Source organism: Myxine glutinosa, chromosome 3 (assembly GCF_964187855.1).
Source record: "Myxine glutinosa chromosome 3, kmMyxGlut1.1, whole genome shotgun sequence".
In the NCBI taxonomy this organism is placed as follows: domain Eukaryota; kingdom Metazoa; phylum Chordata; class Myxini; order Myxiniformes; family Myxinidae; genus Myxine; species Myxine glutinosa.
In genome coordinates, this window is record NC_136263.1 from 156011114 (window position 1) to 156024988 (window position 13875).

The 13875-nt window shown below is 35.2% G+C and overlaps 1 protein-coding gene across 6 annotated transcripts in view; it reads right to left on the reverse strand.

Moving 5' to 3' along the window:
* The window catches only part of LOC137423108 (voltage-gated potassium channel KCNC1-like), an 88592-nt gene that overhangs the window by 33589 nt on the left and 41128 nt on the right, over window positions 1–13875 (reverse strand). For all 6 annotated transcript variants that reach the window (XM_068109922.2, XM_068109925.2, XM_078774692.1 and 3 more), the window contains exon 2: window positions 111–1029. In XM_068109922.2, coding sequence (XP_067966023.1) covers window positions 111–1029 — 919 coding nt within the window. The remainder of the gene's footprint in view (window positions 1–110; window positions 1030–13875) is intronic.

Below are 13875 nucleotides of genomic sequence, written 5' to 3' on the forward strand. Positions count from 1 at the left end.
GAAATTAGCAAAAATGTTTCAATTCTAAAGTGTTGGGGGAAGCTCATTGATTTTCACCCAACACCTTTAAATACACACATGGTTACTATAATGGCTGACTAGTAACTTACCAGCTTCACAGAGGTCTGCAGAGTCATCCTTTGTGATGGGACTTGTTTCTCCTCGGTGTTTGTAGCACTGTGAATTGCCCTCCATCTTGCAGAACTGTGATGAACTCACACGTACAGGCCGTTGTTCATACTTGTTCTTCTTCTTGGGAAGTTTCTGCTTCGCCATGGCAAGAGAATAGTACATGCCAAAGTTGTTGACAATCACTGGCACAGGCATGGCGATAGTGAGCACACCAGCGACCGCACACAGTGCTCCCACGATCATACCCGGCCAAGTCTTTGGGAACATGTCCCCATAGCCAAGCGTAGTCATGGTAACCACAGCCCACCAGAATCCAATGGGGATGCTCTTGAAGTGTGATTTGTCTTCTGTTGATTTTTCAGCAAAGAAGCCACCAAGACGTTCAGCATAATATATCATTGTGGCAAAGATGAGCACTCCGAGAGCGAGGAAGATTATGAGCAACAGGAACTCGTTTGCACTTGCTTTGAGTGTTTGGCCAAGGACTCTGAGGCCAACCACATGGCGGGTCAGCTTGAAAATGCGCAAAATCCGCACAAAGCGCACGACGCGCAAGAAACCCAGCACGTCTTTGGCCGCTTTTGAGGACAAACCACTCAACACTACCTCAAGATAGAAGGGCCAAATGGCAACAAAGTCGATGATGTTTAATGAGTTCTTGATAAAAGCGAGCTTGTTGGGACAGGAGATGATGCGGATGAGAAATTCGAATGTGAACCAAATGACACAAATGCCTTCTATTATGGTCAATGTTGGATGCCGATCCATATCTGACCCTGCCAGATGGTCCAGACTTGTGTCATTCTTGATTACCTTGATGTTGAAATACTTGTGGGTTTCGAGACAAAACGTTGTGATGGAGACGATAATAAAAAGCAGCGACGCAAATGCAATGAACTGCAAAACATAAAAAATGAAAGAAAAAACTAAAAAAAACTGCAAATGTTTGGCATACGTGACCTTGTTATTAACATAGGTGATTAACACTTGCAGAACTCTATCCATATCCTTGCTATCAGTCAGTTTATATACAATAGATTATGGCCTTGCCTTTTTTCATATATTTAAATCAAAAAGTCCTATGGGGACAACAACCAGACTTAAAAGTTGTGCACAACAACCAAAAACAAAATGTTTGAGTTGGCCTCCATTTTACATAATTATTTCAATTTAACATTGTGCTTCTCTTGTTACACTACTTGTTAATGCTGTACCGTAACATTGTACAAGACCTGATATATATATATATATATATATATATATATATATATATATATATATATATATATATATATATATATATATATATATATATATATATATATATACATATATATATATATATATAGATATATATATATATACATATCTATATATATATATATATATATATATATATATATATGTATATATATATGTATATATATATGTATATATATATATATATATATATATATATATATATATATATATATATATATATATATATATATATTTATATGAGTGTGTGTGTATATATATATATATATATATATATATATATATATATATATATATATATATATATATATATATATATATATATATATATATCTGTGTAGTGTCTGTGTTGGCCTGTGTTGTCCTGTGTTGTCCTGTGTTGTCACTGCACTACTTTCTCAAACTTTTGTGAAATCGTACCAAACTTCTGGTATGCACATATCTTTCTCGTCGGTATGTCCAAAAGGTGGGTTTTCACGGGACATGCGAACGGTTCGCGAAGGATGCGAATGTCGAAAAAATGGCAAAGTCCAACATTCGTATTTTAGGCTCCAAAAGTTCACCAAACATGCGCGGGGGTTCGGAAGTGTCGTCAATTGTTCGCAGGAGTCGTTTTTTGTTTGGCGGGTATTTCAAAAATGTTTGTTTATTTCAAAAATGTTTGAAATACCCGCCGAACAAAAAACGACTCCTGCGAACAATTGACGACGCTTCCGAACCCCCGCGCATGTTTGGTGAACTTTTGGAGCCTAAAATACGAAAGTTGGACTTTGCCATTTTTTCGACATTCGCATCCTTCGCGAACCGTTCGCCTGTCCCGTGAAAACCCACCTTAAGGATATTCTTTTTGAAAAAATTTCGATATATATTTTTTTTTTTTGGAATTTTTTCGGGGAAATTTTTTTTTTCCAACTTAAGTTTTCAAATTCAATTGTTTATAAAATGTGATATCACGTATATTACAAATACATTTGAATATTGAATATTTTGAATTATTGTTTGAATTATGATTGGTTTAAACCATGACAAAACGGCAACTCGGGTACAGTCATTTATCTATATATCTACACATCTGGGCAGTGTCTGTGTTGTCACTTAACGACTCCCTCAAACTTTTGTTTCCGTGGTTGTGAAGTGTTTTTAATAACGTTGTGGTGGTTTTGAATCAGGTGGTGGTGAGGTATTTTGAATTATATGGTGGTGAGGTGTTTTTAAATGATGTGGTGGTGAGGTGTTTTTAAATCACATGGTGGTGAGGTGTTTTTAAATCACATTGTGGTGAGGTGCTTTGAATTACGTGGTGGTGAGGTATTTATAATTACGTGGTGGTGAGGTGTTTTTAATTATGTGGTGATGAGGTGTTTTGAATTACATGGTGGTGAGGTGTTTTGAATTACTTGGTGGTGAGGTGTTTTTAAATGACGTGGTGGTGAGGTGTTTTTAATTTCGTGGCTGTGAGGTGTTTTTATTCCATGTTTTATGGCTGTGAGGTGTTTTTAAGTTTGTGGTGGTGAGGTGTTTTAATTACGTGTTTTATGGCTGTGAGGTGTGTTTAATATCGTGGCTGTGAGATGTATTTATTATGTGTTTTATGGCTCTGAGGTGTTTTTAATTTAGTGGCTGTGAGGTGTTTTTATTACGTATTTTATGGCTGTGAGGTGTTTTTAATTTTGTGGTGGTGAAGTGTTTTTATTACGTGTTTTATGGATGTGAGGTGTTTTTATTTTTGTGAGGTGTTTTTGTGAGGTGAGGTGTTTTTATTACGTGTTTTATGGCTGTGAGGTGTTTTTAATTTCGTGGTGGTGAGGTGTTTTTATTACGTGTTTTATGGCTGTGAGGTGTTTTTATTACGTGTTTTATGGCTGTGAGGTGTGTTTAATTTTGTGGCTGTGAGATGTTTTTATTACGTGTTTTATGGCTGTGAGGTGTGTTTAGTTTAGTGGCTGTGAGGTGTTTTTATTACGTGTTTTATGGCTGTGAGGTGTGTTTAATTTAGTGGCTGTGAGGTGTTTTTATTACGTGTTTTATGGCTGTGAGGTGTTTTTAATTTAGTGGCTGTGAGGTGTTTTTATTACGTGTTTTATGGCTGTGAGGTGTTTTTATTATGTGTTTTATGGCTGTGAGGTGTTTTTATTATATGTTTTATGGCTGTGAGGTGTTTTTAATTTCGTGGTGGTGAGGTGTTTTTATTACGTGTTTTATGGCTGTGAGGTGTTTTTAATTTCGTGGCTGTGAGATGTTTTTATTTTGTGTTTTATGGATGTGAGGTGTTTTTAATTTCGTGGTGGTGAGGTGTTTTTATTACGTGTTTTATGGATGTGAGGTGTGTTTAATATCGTGGCTGTGAGATGTATTTATTACGTGTTTTATGGCTCTGAGGTGTTTTTAATTTAGTGGCTGTGAGGTGTTTTTATTACGTGTTTTATGGCTGTGAGGTGTTTTTAATTTTGTGGTGGTGAGGTGTTCTTATTACGTGTTTTATGGCTGTGAGGTGTTTTTAATTTTGTGGTGGTGAGGTGTTTTTATTACGTGTTTTATGGCTGTGAGGTGTTTTTATTTTTGTGAGGTGTTTTTGTGAGGTGAGGTGTTTTTATTACGTGTTTTATGGCTGTGAGGTGTTTTTATTACGTGTTTTATGGCTGTGAGGTGTGTTTAATATCGTGGCTGTGAGATGTATTTATTACGTGTTTTATGGCTGTGAGGTGTTTTTAATTTCGTGGCTGTGAGATGTTTTTATTACGTGTTTTATGGCTGTGAGGTGTTTTTATTACGTGTTTTATGGCTGTGAGGTGTGTTTAATTTTGTGGCTGTGAGATGTTTTTATTACGTGTTTTATGGCTGTGAGGTGTTTTTAATTTAGTGGCTGTGAGGTGTTTTATTACGTGTTTTATGGCTGTGAGGTGTTTTTATTATGTGTTTTATGGCTGTGAGGTGTTTTTATTATGTGTTTTATGGCTGTGAGGTGTTTTTAATTTCGTGGTGGTGAGGTGTTCTTATTACGTGTTTTATGGCTGTGAGGTGTTTTTAATTTCGTGGTGGTGAGGTGTTTTTATTCCGTGTTTTATGGCTGTGAGGTGTTCTTATTACGTGTTTTATGGCTGTGAGGTGTTTTTAATTTCGTGGTGGTGAGGTGTTTTTATTATGTGTTTTATGGCTGTGAGGTGTTTTTATTATGTGTTTTATGGCTGTGAGGTGTTTTTATTACGTGTTTTATGGCTGTGAGGTGTTTTTATTATGTGTTTTATGGCTGTGAGGTGTTTTTAATTTCGTGGTGGTGAGGTGTTTTTTTTACGTGTTTTATGGCTGTGAGGTGTTTTTATTATGTGTTTTATGGCTGTGAGATGTTTTTAATTTCGTGGTGGTGAGGTGTTTTTATTACGTGTTTTATGGCTGTGAGGTGTTTTTATTATGTGTTTTATGGCTGTGAGGTGTTTTTATTATGTGTTTTATGGCTGTGAGGTGTTTTTATTATGTGTTTTATGGCTGTGAGGTGTTTTTAATTTCGTGGTGGTGATGTGTTTTTATTACGTGTTTTATGGCTGTGAGGTGTTTTTAATTTCGTGGCTGTGAGATGTTTTTATTACGTGTTTTATGGATGTGAGGTGTTGTTAATTTCGTGGCTGTGAGATGTTTTTATTACGTGTTTTATGGATGTGAGGTGTTTTTAATTTCGTGGTGGTGAGGTGTTTTTATTACGTGTTTTATGGATGTGAGGTGTTTTTAATTTCGTGGTGGTGAGGTGTTTTTATTACGTGTTTTATGGCTGTGAGGTGTTTTTATTTTGTGTTTTATGGCTGTGAGGTGTTTTTATTATGTGTTTTATGGCTGTGAGGTGTTTTTATTACGTGTTTTATGGCTGTGAGGTGTTTTTATTACGTGTTTTATGGATTTGAGGTGTTTTTAATTTAGTGGCTGTGAGGTGTTTTTATGATGTGTTTTATGGCTGTGAGGTGTTTTTATTATGTGTTTTATGGCTGTGAGGTGTTTTTATTATGTGTTTTATGGCTGTGAGGTGTTTTTATTATGTGTTTTATGGCTGCGAGGTGTTTTTATTACGTGTTTTATGGCTGTGAGGTGTCTTTATTATGTGTTTTATGGCTGTGAGGTGTTTTTATTATGTGTTTTATGGCTGTGAGGTGTTTTTAATTTCGTGGTGGTGAGGTGTTTTTATTACGTGTTTTATGGCTGTGAGGTGTTTTTAATTTCGTGGCTGTGAGATGTTTTTATTACGTGTTTTATGGATGTGAGGTGTTTTTTATTTTGTGGTGGTGAGGTGTTTTTATTACTTGTTTTATGGATGTGAGGTGTTTTTAATTTAGTGGCTTGAGGTGTTTTTATTACGTGTTTTATGGCTCTGAGGTGTTTTTAATTTAGTGGCTTGAGGTGTTTTTATTACGTGTTTTATGGCTGTGAGGTGTTTTTAATTTTGTGGTGGTGAGGTGTTTTTATTACGTGTTTTATGGCTGTGAGGTGTTTTTATTACGTGTTTTATGGCTGTGAGGTGTGTTTAATATCGTGGCTGTGAGATGTATTTATTACGTGTTTTATGGCTGTGAGGTGTTTTTAATTTCGTGGTGGTGAGGTGTTTTTATTACGTGTTTTATGGCTGTGAGGTGTTTTTAATTTCGTGGTGGTGAGGTGTTTTTATTACGTGTTTTATGGCTGTGAGGTGTTTTTATTACGTGTTTTATGGCTGTGAGGTGTGTTTAATTTTGTGGCTGTGAGATGTTTTTATTACGTGTTTTATGGCTGTGAGGTGTGTTTAATTTAGTGGCTGTGAGGTGTTTTTATTACGTGTTTTATGGCTGTGAGGTGTTTTTAATTTAGTGGCTGTGAGGTGTTTTTATTACGTGTTTTATGGCTGTGAGGTGTGTTTAATTTAGTGGCTGTGAGGTGTTTTTATTATGTGTTTTATGGCTGTGAGGTGTTTTTATTATGTGTTTTATGGCTGTGAGGTGTTTTAATTATGTGTTTTATGGCTGTGAGGTGTTTTTATTACGTGTTTTATGGCTGTGAGGTGTTTTTATTATGTGTTTTATGGCTGTGAGGTGTTTTTATTATGTGTTTTATGGCTGTGAGGTGTTTTGAATTTCGTGGTGGTGAGGTGTTTTTATTACGTGTTTTATGGATGTGAGGTGTTTTTAATTTCGTGGTGGTGAGGTGTTTTTATTACGTGTTTTATGGATGTGAGGTGTTTTTAATTTCGTGGTGGTGAGGTGTTTTTATTTTGTGTTTTATGGCTGTGAGGTGTTTTTAATTTAGTGGCTGTGAGGTGTTTTTATTATGTGTTTTATGGCTGTGAGGTGTTTTTATTATGTGTTTTATGGCTGTGAGGTGTTTTTAATTTTGTGGCTGTGAGATGTTTTTATTACGTGTTTTATTGCTGTGAGGTGTTTTTATTACGTGTTTTATGGCTGTGAGGTGTTTTTATTATGTGTTTTATGGCTGTGAGGTGTTTTTATTATGTGTTTTATGGCTGTGAGGTGTTTTTATTTTGTGTTTAATGGCTGTGAGGTGTTTTTATTATGTGTTTTATGGCTGTGAGGTGTTTTTATTATGTGTTTTATGGCTGTGAGGTGTTTTTATTATGTGTTTTATGGCTGTCAGGTGTTTTTAATTTCGTGGTGGTGAGGTGTTTTTATTACGTGTTTTATGGATGTGAGGTGTTTTTAATTTCGTGGTGGTGAGGTGTTTTTATTACGTGTTTTATGGATGTGAGGTGTTTTTAATTTCGTGGTGGTGAGGTGTTTTTATTATGTGTTTTATGGCTGTGAGGTGTTTTTAATTTAGTGGCTGTGAGGTGTTTTTATTATGTGTTTTATGGCTGTGAGGTGTTTTTATTATGTGTTTTATGGATGTGAGGTGTTTTTAATTTCGTGGTGGTGAGGTGTTTTTATTATGTGTTTTATGGCTGTGAGGTGTTTTTAATTTAGTGGCTGTGAGGTGTTTTTATTATGTGTTTTATGGCTGTGAGGTGTTTTTATTACGTGTTTTATGGATGTGAGGTGTTTTTAATTTCGTGGTGGTGAGGTGTTTTTATTACGTGTTTTATGGATGTGAGGTGTTTTTAATTTCGTGGTGGTGAGGTGTTTTTATTATGTGTTTTATGGCTGTGAGGTGTTTTTAATTTAGTGGTGGTGAGGTGTTTTTATTACGTGTTTTATGGATGTGAGGTGTTTTTAATTTTGTGGTGGTGAGGTGTTTTTATTACGTGTTTTATGGATGTGAGGTGTTTTTAATTTCGTGGTGGTGAGGCGTTTTTATTACGTGTTTTATGGATGTGAGGTGTTTTTAATTTCGTGGTGGTGAGGTGTTTTTATTATGTGTTTTATGGCTGTGAGGTGTTTTTATTATGTGTTTTATGGCTGTGAGGTGTTTTTATTATGTGTTTTATGGCTGTGAGGTGTTTTTATTATGTGTTTTATGGCTGTGAGGTGTTTTTAATTTCGTGGCTGTGAGATGTTTTTATTACGTGTTTTATGGCTGTGAGGTGTTTTTAATTTCGTGGTGGTGAGGTGTTTTTATTACGTGTTTTATGGCTGTGAGGTGTTTTTAATTTCGTGGCTGTGAGTTGTTTTTATTACGTGTTTTATGGATGTGAGGTGTTTTTAATTTCGTGGTGGTGAGGTGTTTTTATTACGTGTTTTATGGATGTGAGGTGTTTTTAATTTCGTGGTGGTGAGGTGTTTTTATTACGTGTTTTATGGCTGTGAGGTGTTTTTAATTTCGTGGTGGTGAGGTGTTTTTATTACGTGTTTTATGGCTGTGAGGTGTTTTTAATTTCGTGGTGGTGAGGTGTTTTTATTACGTGTTTTATGGCTGTGAGGTGTGTTTAATTTTGTGGCTGTGAGATGTTTTTATTACGTGTTTTATGGCTGTGAGGTGTTTTTAATTTCGTGGTGGTGAGGTGTTTTTATTACGTGTTTTATGGCTGTGAGGTGTTTTTAATTTTGTGTCTGTGAGGTGTTTTTATTACGTGTTTTATGGCTGTGAGGTGTTTTTAATTTCGTGGTGGTGAGGTGTTTTTATTACGTGTTTTATGGCTGTGAGGTGTTTTTATTACGTGTTTTATGGCTGTGAGGTGTGTTTAATTTAGTGGCTGTGAGGTGTTTTTATTACGTGTTTTATGGCTGTGAGGTGTTTTTAATTTAGTGGCTGTGAGGTGTTTTTATTACGTGTTTTATGGCTGTGAGGTGTGTTTAATTTAGTGGCTGTGAGGTGTTTTTATTATGTGTTTTATGGCTGTGAGGTGTTTTTATTATGTGTTTTATGGCTGTGAGGTGTTTTAATTATGTGTTTTATGGCTGTGAGGTGTTTTTATTACGTGTTTTATGGCTGTGAGGTGTTTTTATTATGTGTTTTATGGCTGTGAGGTGTTTTTATTATGTGTTTTATGGCTGTGAGGTGTTTTGAATTTCGTGGTGGTGAGGTGTTTTTATTACGTGTTTTATGGATGTGAGGTGTTTTTAATTTCGTGGTGGTGAGGTGTTTTTATTACGTGTTTTATGGATGTGAGGTGTTTTTAATTTCGTGGTGGTGAGGTGTTTTTATTATGTGTTTTATGGCTGTGAGGTGTTTTTAATTTAGTGGCTGTGAGGTGTTTTTATTATGTGTTTTATGGCTGTGAGGTGTTTTTATTATGTGTTTTATGGATGTGAGGTGTTTTTAATTTTGTGGCTGTGAGATGTTTTTATTACGTGTTTTATTGCTGTGAGGTGTTTTTATTACGTGTTTTATGGCTGTGAGGTGTTTTTATTATGTGTTTTATGGCTGTGAGGTGTTTTTATTATGTGTTTTATGGCTGTGAGGTGTTTTTATTTTGTGTTTTATGGCTGTGAGGTGTTTTTATTATGTGTTTTATGGCTGTGAGGTGTTTTTATAATGTGTTTTATGGCTGTGAGGTGTTTTTATTATGTGTTTTATGGCTGTCAGGTGTTTTTAATTTCGTGGTGGTGAGGTGTTTTTATTACGTGTTTTATGGATGTGAGGTGTTTTTAATTTCGTGGTGGTGAGGTGTTTTTATTACGTGTTTTATGGATGTGAGGTGTTTTTAATTTCGTGGTGGTGAGGTGTTTTTATTTTGTGTTTTATGGCTGTGAGGTGTTTTTAATTTAGTGGCTGTGAGGTGTTTTTATTATGTGTTTTATGGCTGTGAGGTGTTTTTATTATGTGTTTTATGGCTGTGAGGTGTTTTATTATGTGTTTTATGGCTGTGAGGTGTTTTTATTTCGTGTTTTATGGCTGTGAGGTGTTTTTATTACGTGTTTTATGGATGTGAGGTGTTTTTATTATGTATTTTATGGCTGTGAGGTGTTTTTATTATGTGTTTTATGGCTGTGAGGTGTTTTTATTATGTGTTTTATGGCTGTGAGGTGTTTTTATTTCGTGTTTTATGGCTGTGAGGTGTTTTTATTACGTCTTTTATGGCCGTGAGGTGTTTTTATTACGTGTTTAATGGATGTGAGGTGTTTTCAATTTCGTGGTGGTGAGGTGTTTTTATTACGTGTTTTATGGCTGTGAGGTGTTTTCAATTTTGTGGTGGTGAGGTGTTTTTATTACGTGTTTTATGGCTGTGAGGTGTTTTTATTTCGTATTTTATGGCTGTGAGGTGTTTTCAATTTTGTGGTGGTGAGGTGTTTTTATTACGTGTTTTATGGCTGTGAGGTGTTTTTATTACGTGTTTTATGGCTGTGAGGTGTTTTCAATTTTGTGGTGGTGAGGTGTTTTTATTACGTGTTTTATGGATGTGAGGTGTTTTTATTTCGTGTTTTATGGCTGTGAGGTGTTTTTATTACATGTTTTACGGCTGTGAGGTGTTTTATTATGTGTTTTATGTCTGTGAGGTGTTTTGAATTTCGTGGTGGTGAGGTGTTTTTATTACGTGTTTTATGGCTGTGAGGTGTTTTTATTACATGTTTTACGGCTGTGAGGTGTTTTATTATGTTTTATGGCTGTGAGGTGTTTCTAATTTTGTGGTGGTGAGGTGTTTTTATTACGTCTTTTATGGCTGTGAGGTGTTTTTATTATGTATTTTATGGCTGTGAGGTGTTTTTATTATGTGTTTTATGGCTGTGAGGTGTTTTTATTATGTGTTTTATGGCTGTGAGGTGTTTTTATTTCGTGTTTTATGGCTGTGAGGTGTTTTTATTACATGTTTTACGGCTGTGAGGTGTTTTATTATGTTTTATGGCTGTGAGGTGTTTCTAATTTTGTGGTGGTGAGGTGTTTTTATTACGTGTTTTATGGATGTGAGGTGTTTTTATTATGTATTTTATGGCTGTGAGGTGTTTTTATTATGTGTTTTATGGCTGTGAGGTGTTTTTATTATGTGTTTTATGGCTGTGAGGTGTTTTTATTTCGTGTTTTATGGCTGTGAGGTGTTTTTATTACGTCTTTTATGGCCGTGAGGTGTTTTTATTACGTGTTTAATGGATGTGAGGTGTTTTCAATTTCGTGGTGGTGAGGTGTTTTTATTACGTGTTTTATGGCTGTGAGGTGTTTTCAATTTTGTGGTGGTGAGGTGTTTTTATTACGTGTTTTATGGCTGTGAGGTGTTTTTATTTCGTATTTTATGGCTGTGAGGTGTTTTCAATTTTGTGGTGGTGAGGTGTTTTTATTACGTGTTTTATGGCTGTGAGGTGTTTTTATTACGTGTTTTATGGCTGTGAGGTGTTTTCAATTTTGTGGTGGTGAGGTGTTTTTATTACGTGTTTTATGGATGTGAGGTGTTTTTATTTCGTGTTTTATGGCTGTGAGGTGTTTTTATTACATGTTTTACGGCTGTGAGGTGTTTTATTATGTGTTTTATGTCTGTGAGGTGTTTTGAATTTCGTGGTGGTGAGGTGTTTTTATTACGTGTTTTATGGCTGTGAGGTGTTTTTATTACATGTTTTACGGCTGTGAGGTGTTTTATTATGTTTTATGGCTGTGAGGTGTTTCTAATTTTGTGGTGGTGAGGTGTTTTTATTACGTCTTTTATGGCTGTGAGGTGTTTTTATTTCATGTTTTATTGCTGTGAGGTGTTTTTATTTCGTGTTTTATGGCTGTGAGGTGTTTTTATTTCATGTTTTATTGCTGTGAGGTGTTTTTATTTCGTGTTTTATGGCTGTGAGGTGTTTTTATTTCATGTTTTATGGCTGTGAGGTGTTTTTATTTCGAGTTTTATGGCTGTGAGGTGTTTTTATTGCATGTTTTACGGCTGTGAGGTGTTTTATTATGTGTTTTATGGCTGTGAGGTGTTTTTATTACGTGTTTTATGGCTGTGAGGTGTTTTTATTTCATGTTTTATGGCTGTGAGGTGTTTTTATTTCGTGTTTTATGGCTGTGAGGTGTTTTTATTTCATGTTTTATGGCTGTGAGGTGTTTTTATTATGTCTTTTATGGCTGTGAGGTGTTTTTATTTCATGTTTTATTGCTGTGAGGTGTTTTTATTTCGTGTTTTATTGCTGTGAGGTGTTTTTAATTTTGTGGTGGTGAGGTGTTTTTACTACGTATTTTATGGCTGTGAGGTGTTTTTATTTCGTGTTTTATGGCTGTGAGGTGTTTTTATTACGTGTTTTATGGCTGTGAGGTGTGTTTAATTTTGTGGCTGTGAGATGTGTTTATTACGTGTTTTATGGCTGTGAGGTGTGTTTAATTTAGTGGCTGTGAGGTGTTTTTATTACGTGTTTTATGGCTGTGAGGTGTTTTTAATTTAGTGGCTGTGAGGTGTTTTTATTACGTGTTTTATGGCTGTGAGGTGTGTTTAATTTAGTGGCTGTGAGGTGTTTTTATTATGTGTTTTATGGCTGTGAGGTGTTTTTATTATGTGTTTTCTGGCTGTGAGGTGTTTTAATTATGTGTTTTATGGCTGTGAGGTGTTTTTATTACGTGTTTTATGGCTGTGAGGTGTTTTTATTATGTGTTTTATGGCTGTGAGGTGTTTTTATTATGTGTTTTATGGCTGTGAGGTGTTTTGAATTTCGTGGTGGTGAGGTGTTTTTATTACGTGTTTTATGGATGTGAGGTGTTTTTAATTTCGTGGTGGTGAGGTGTTTTTATTATGTGTTTTATGGCTGTGAGGTGTTTTTAATTTAGTGGCTGTGAGGTGTTTTTATTATGTGTTTTATGGCTGTGAGGTGTTTTTATTACGTGTTTTATGGCTGTGAGGTGTTTTTATTATGTGTTTTATGGCTGTGAGGTGTTTTTATTATGTGTTTTATGGCTGTGAGGTGTTTTTATTATGTGTTTTATGGCTGTGAGGTGTTTTTATTATGTGTTTTATGGCTGTGAGGTGTTTTTAATTTTGTGGCTGTGAGATTTTTTTATTACGTGTTTTATTGCTGTGAGGTGTTTTTATTACGTGTTTTATGGCTGTGAGGTGTTTTTATTATGTGTTTTATGGCTGTGAGGTGTTTTTATTATGTGTTTTATGGCTGTGAGGTGTTTTTATTATGTGTTTTATGGCTGTGAGGTGTTTTTATTTTGTGTTTTATGGCTGTGAGGTGTTTTTATTATGTGTTTTATGGCTGTGAGGTGTTTTTATTATGTGTTTTATGGCTGTGAGGTGTTTTTATTATGTGTTTTATGGCTGTCAGGTGTTTTTAATTTCGTGGTGGTGAGGTGTTTTTATTACGTGTTTTATGGATGTGAGGTGTTTTTAATTTCGTGGTGGTGAGGTGTTTTTATTACGTGTTTTATGGATGTGAGGTGTTTTTAATTTCGTGGTGGTGAGGTGTTTTTATTATGTGTTTTATGGCTGTGAGGTGTTTTTAATTTAGTGGCTGTGAGGTGTTTTTATTATGTTTTTTATGGCTGTGAGGTGTTTTTATTACGTGTTTTATGGATGTGAGGTGTTTTTAATTTCGTGGTGGTGAGGTGTTTTTATTACGTGTTTTATGGATGTGAGGTGTTTTTAATTTCGTGGTGGTGAGGTGTTTTTATTATGTGTTTTATGGCTGTGAGGTGTTTTTAATTTAGTGGTGGTGAGGTGTTTTTATTACGTGTTTTATGGATGTGAGGTGTTTTTAATTTTGTGGTGGTGAGGTGTTTTTATTACGTGTTTTATGGATGTGAGGTGTTTTTAATTTCGTGGTGGTGAGGCGTTTTTATTACGTGTTTTATGGATGTGAGGTGTTTTTAATTTCGTGGTGGTGAGGTGTTCTTATTATGTGTTTTATGGCTGTGAGGTGTTTTTATTATGTGTTTTATGGCTGTGAGGTGTTTTTATTATGTGTTTTATGGCTGTGAGGTGTTTTTATTATGTGTTTTATGGCTGTGAGGTGTTTTTAATTTCGTGGCTGTGAGATGTTTTTATTACGTGTTTTATGGCTGTGAGGTGTTTTTAATTTTGTGGTGGTGAGGTGTTTTTATTACGTGTTTTATGGCTGTGAGGTGTTTTTATTACGTGTTTTATGGCTGTGAGGTGTGTTTAATATCGTGGCTGTGAGATGTATTTATTACGTGTTTTATGGCTGTGAGGTGTTTTTAATTTCGTGGTGGTGA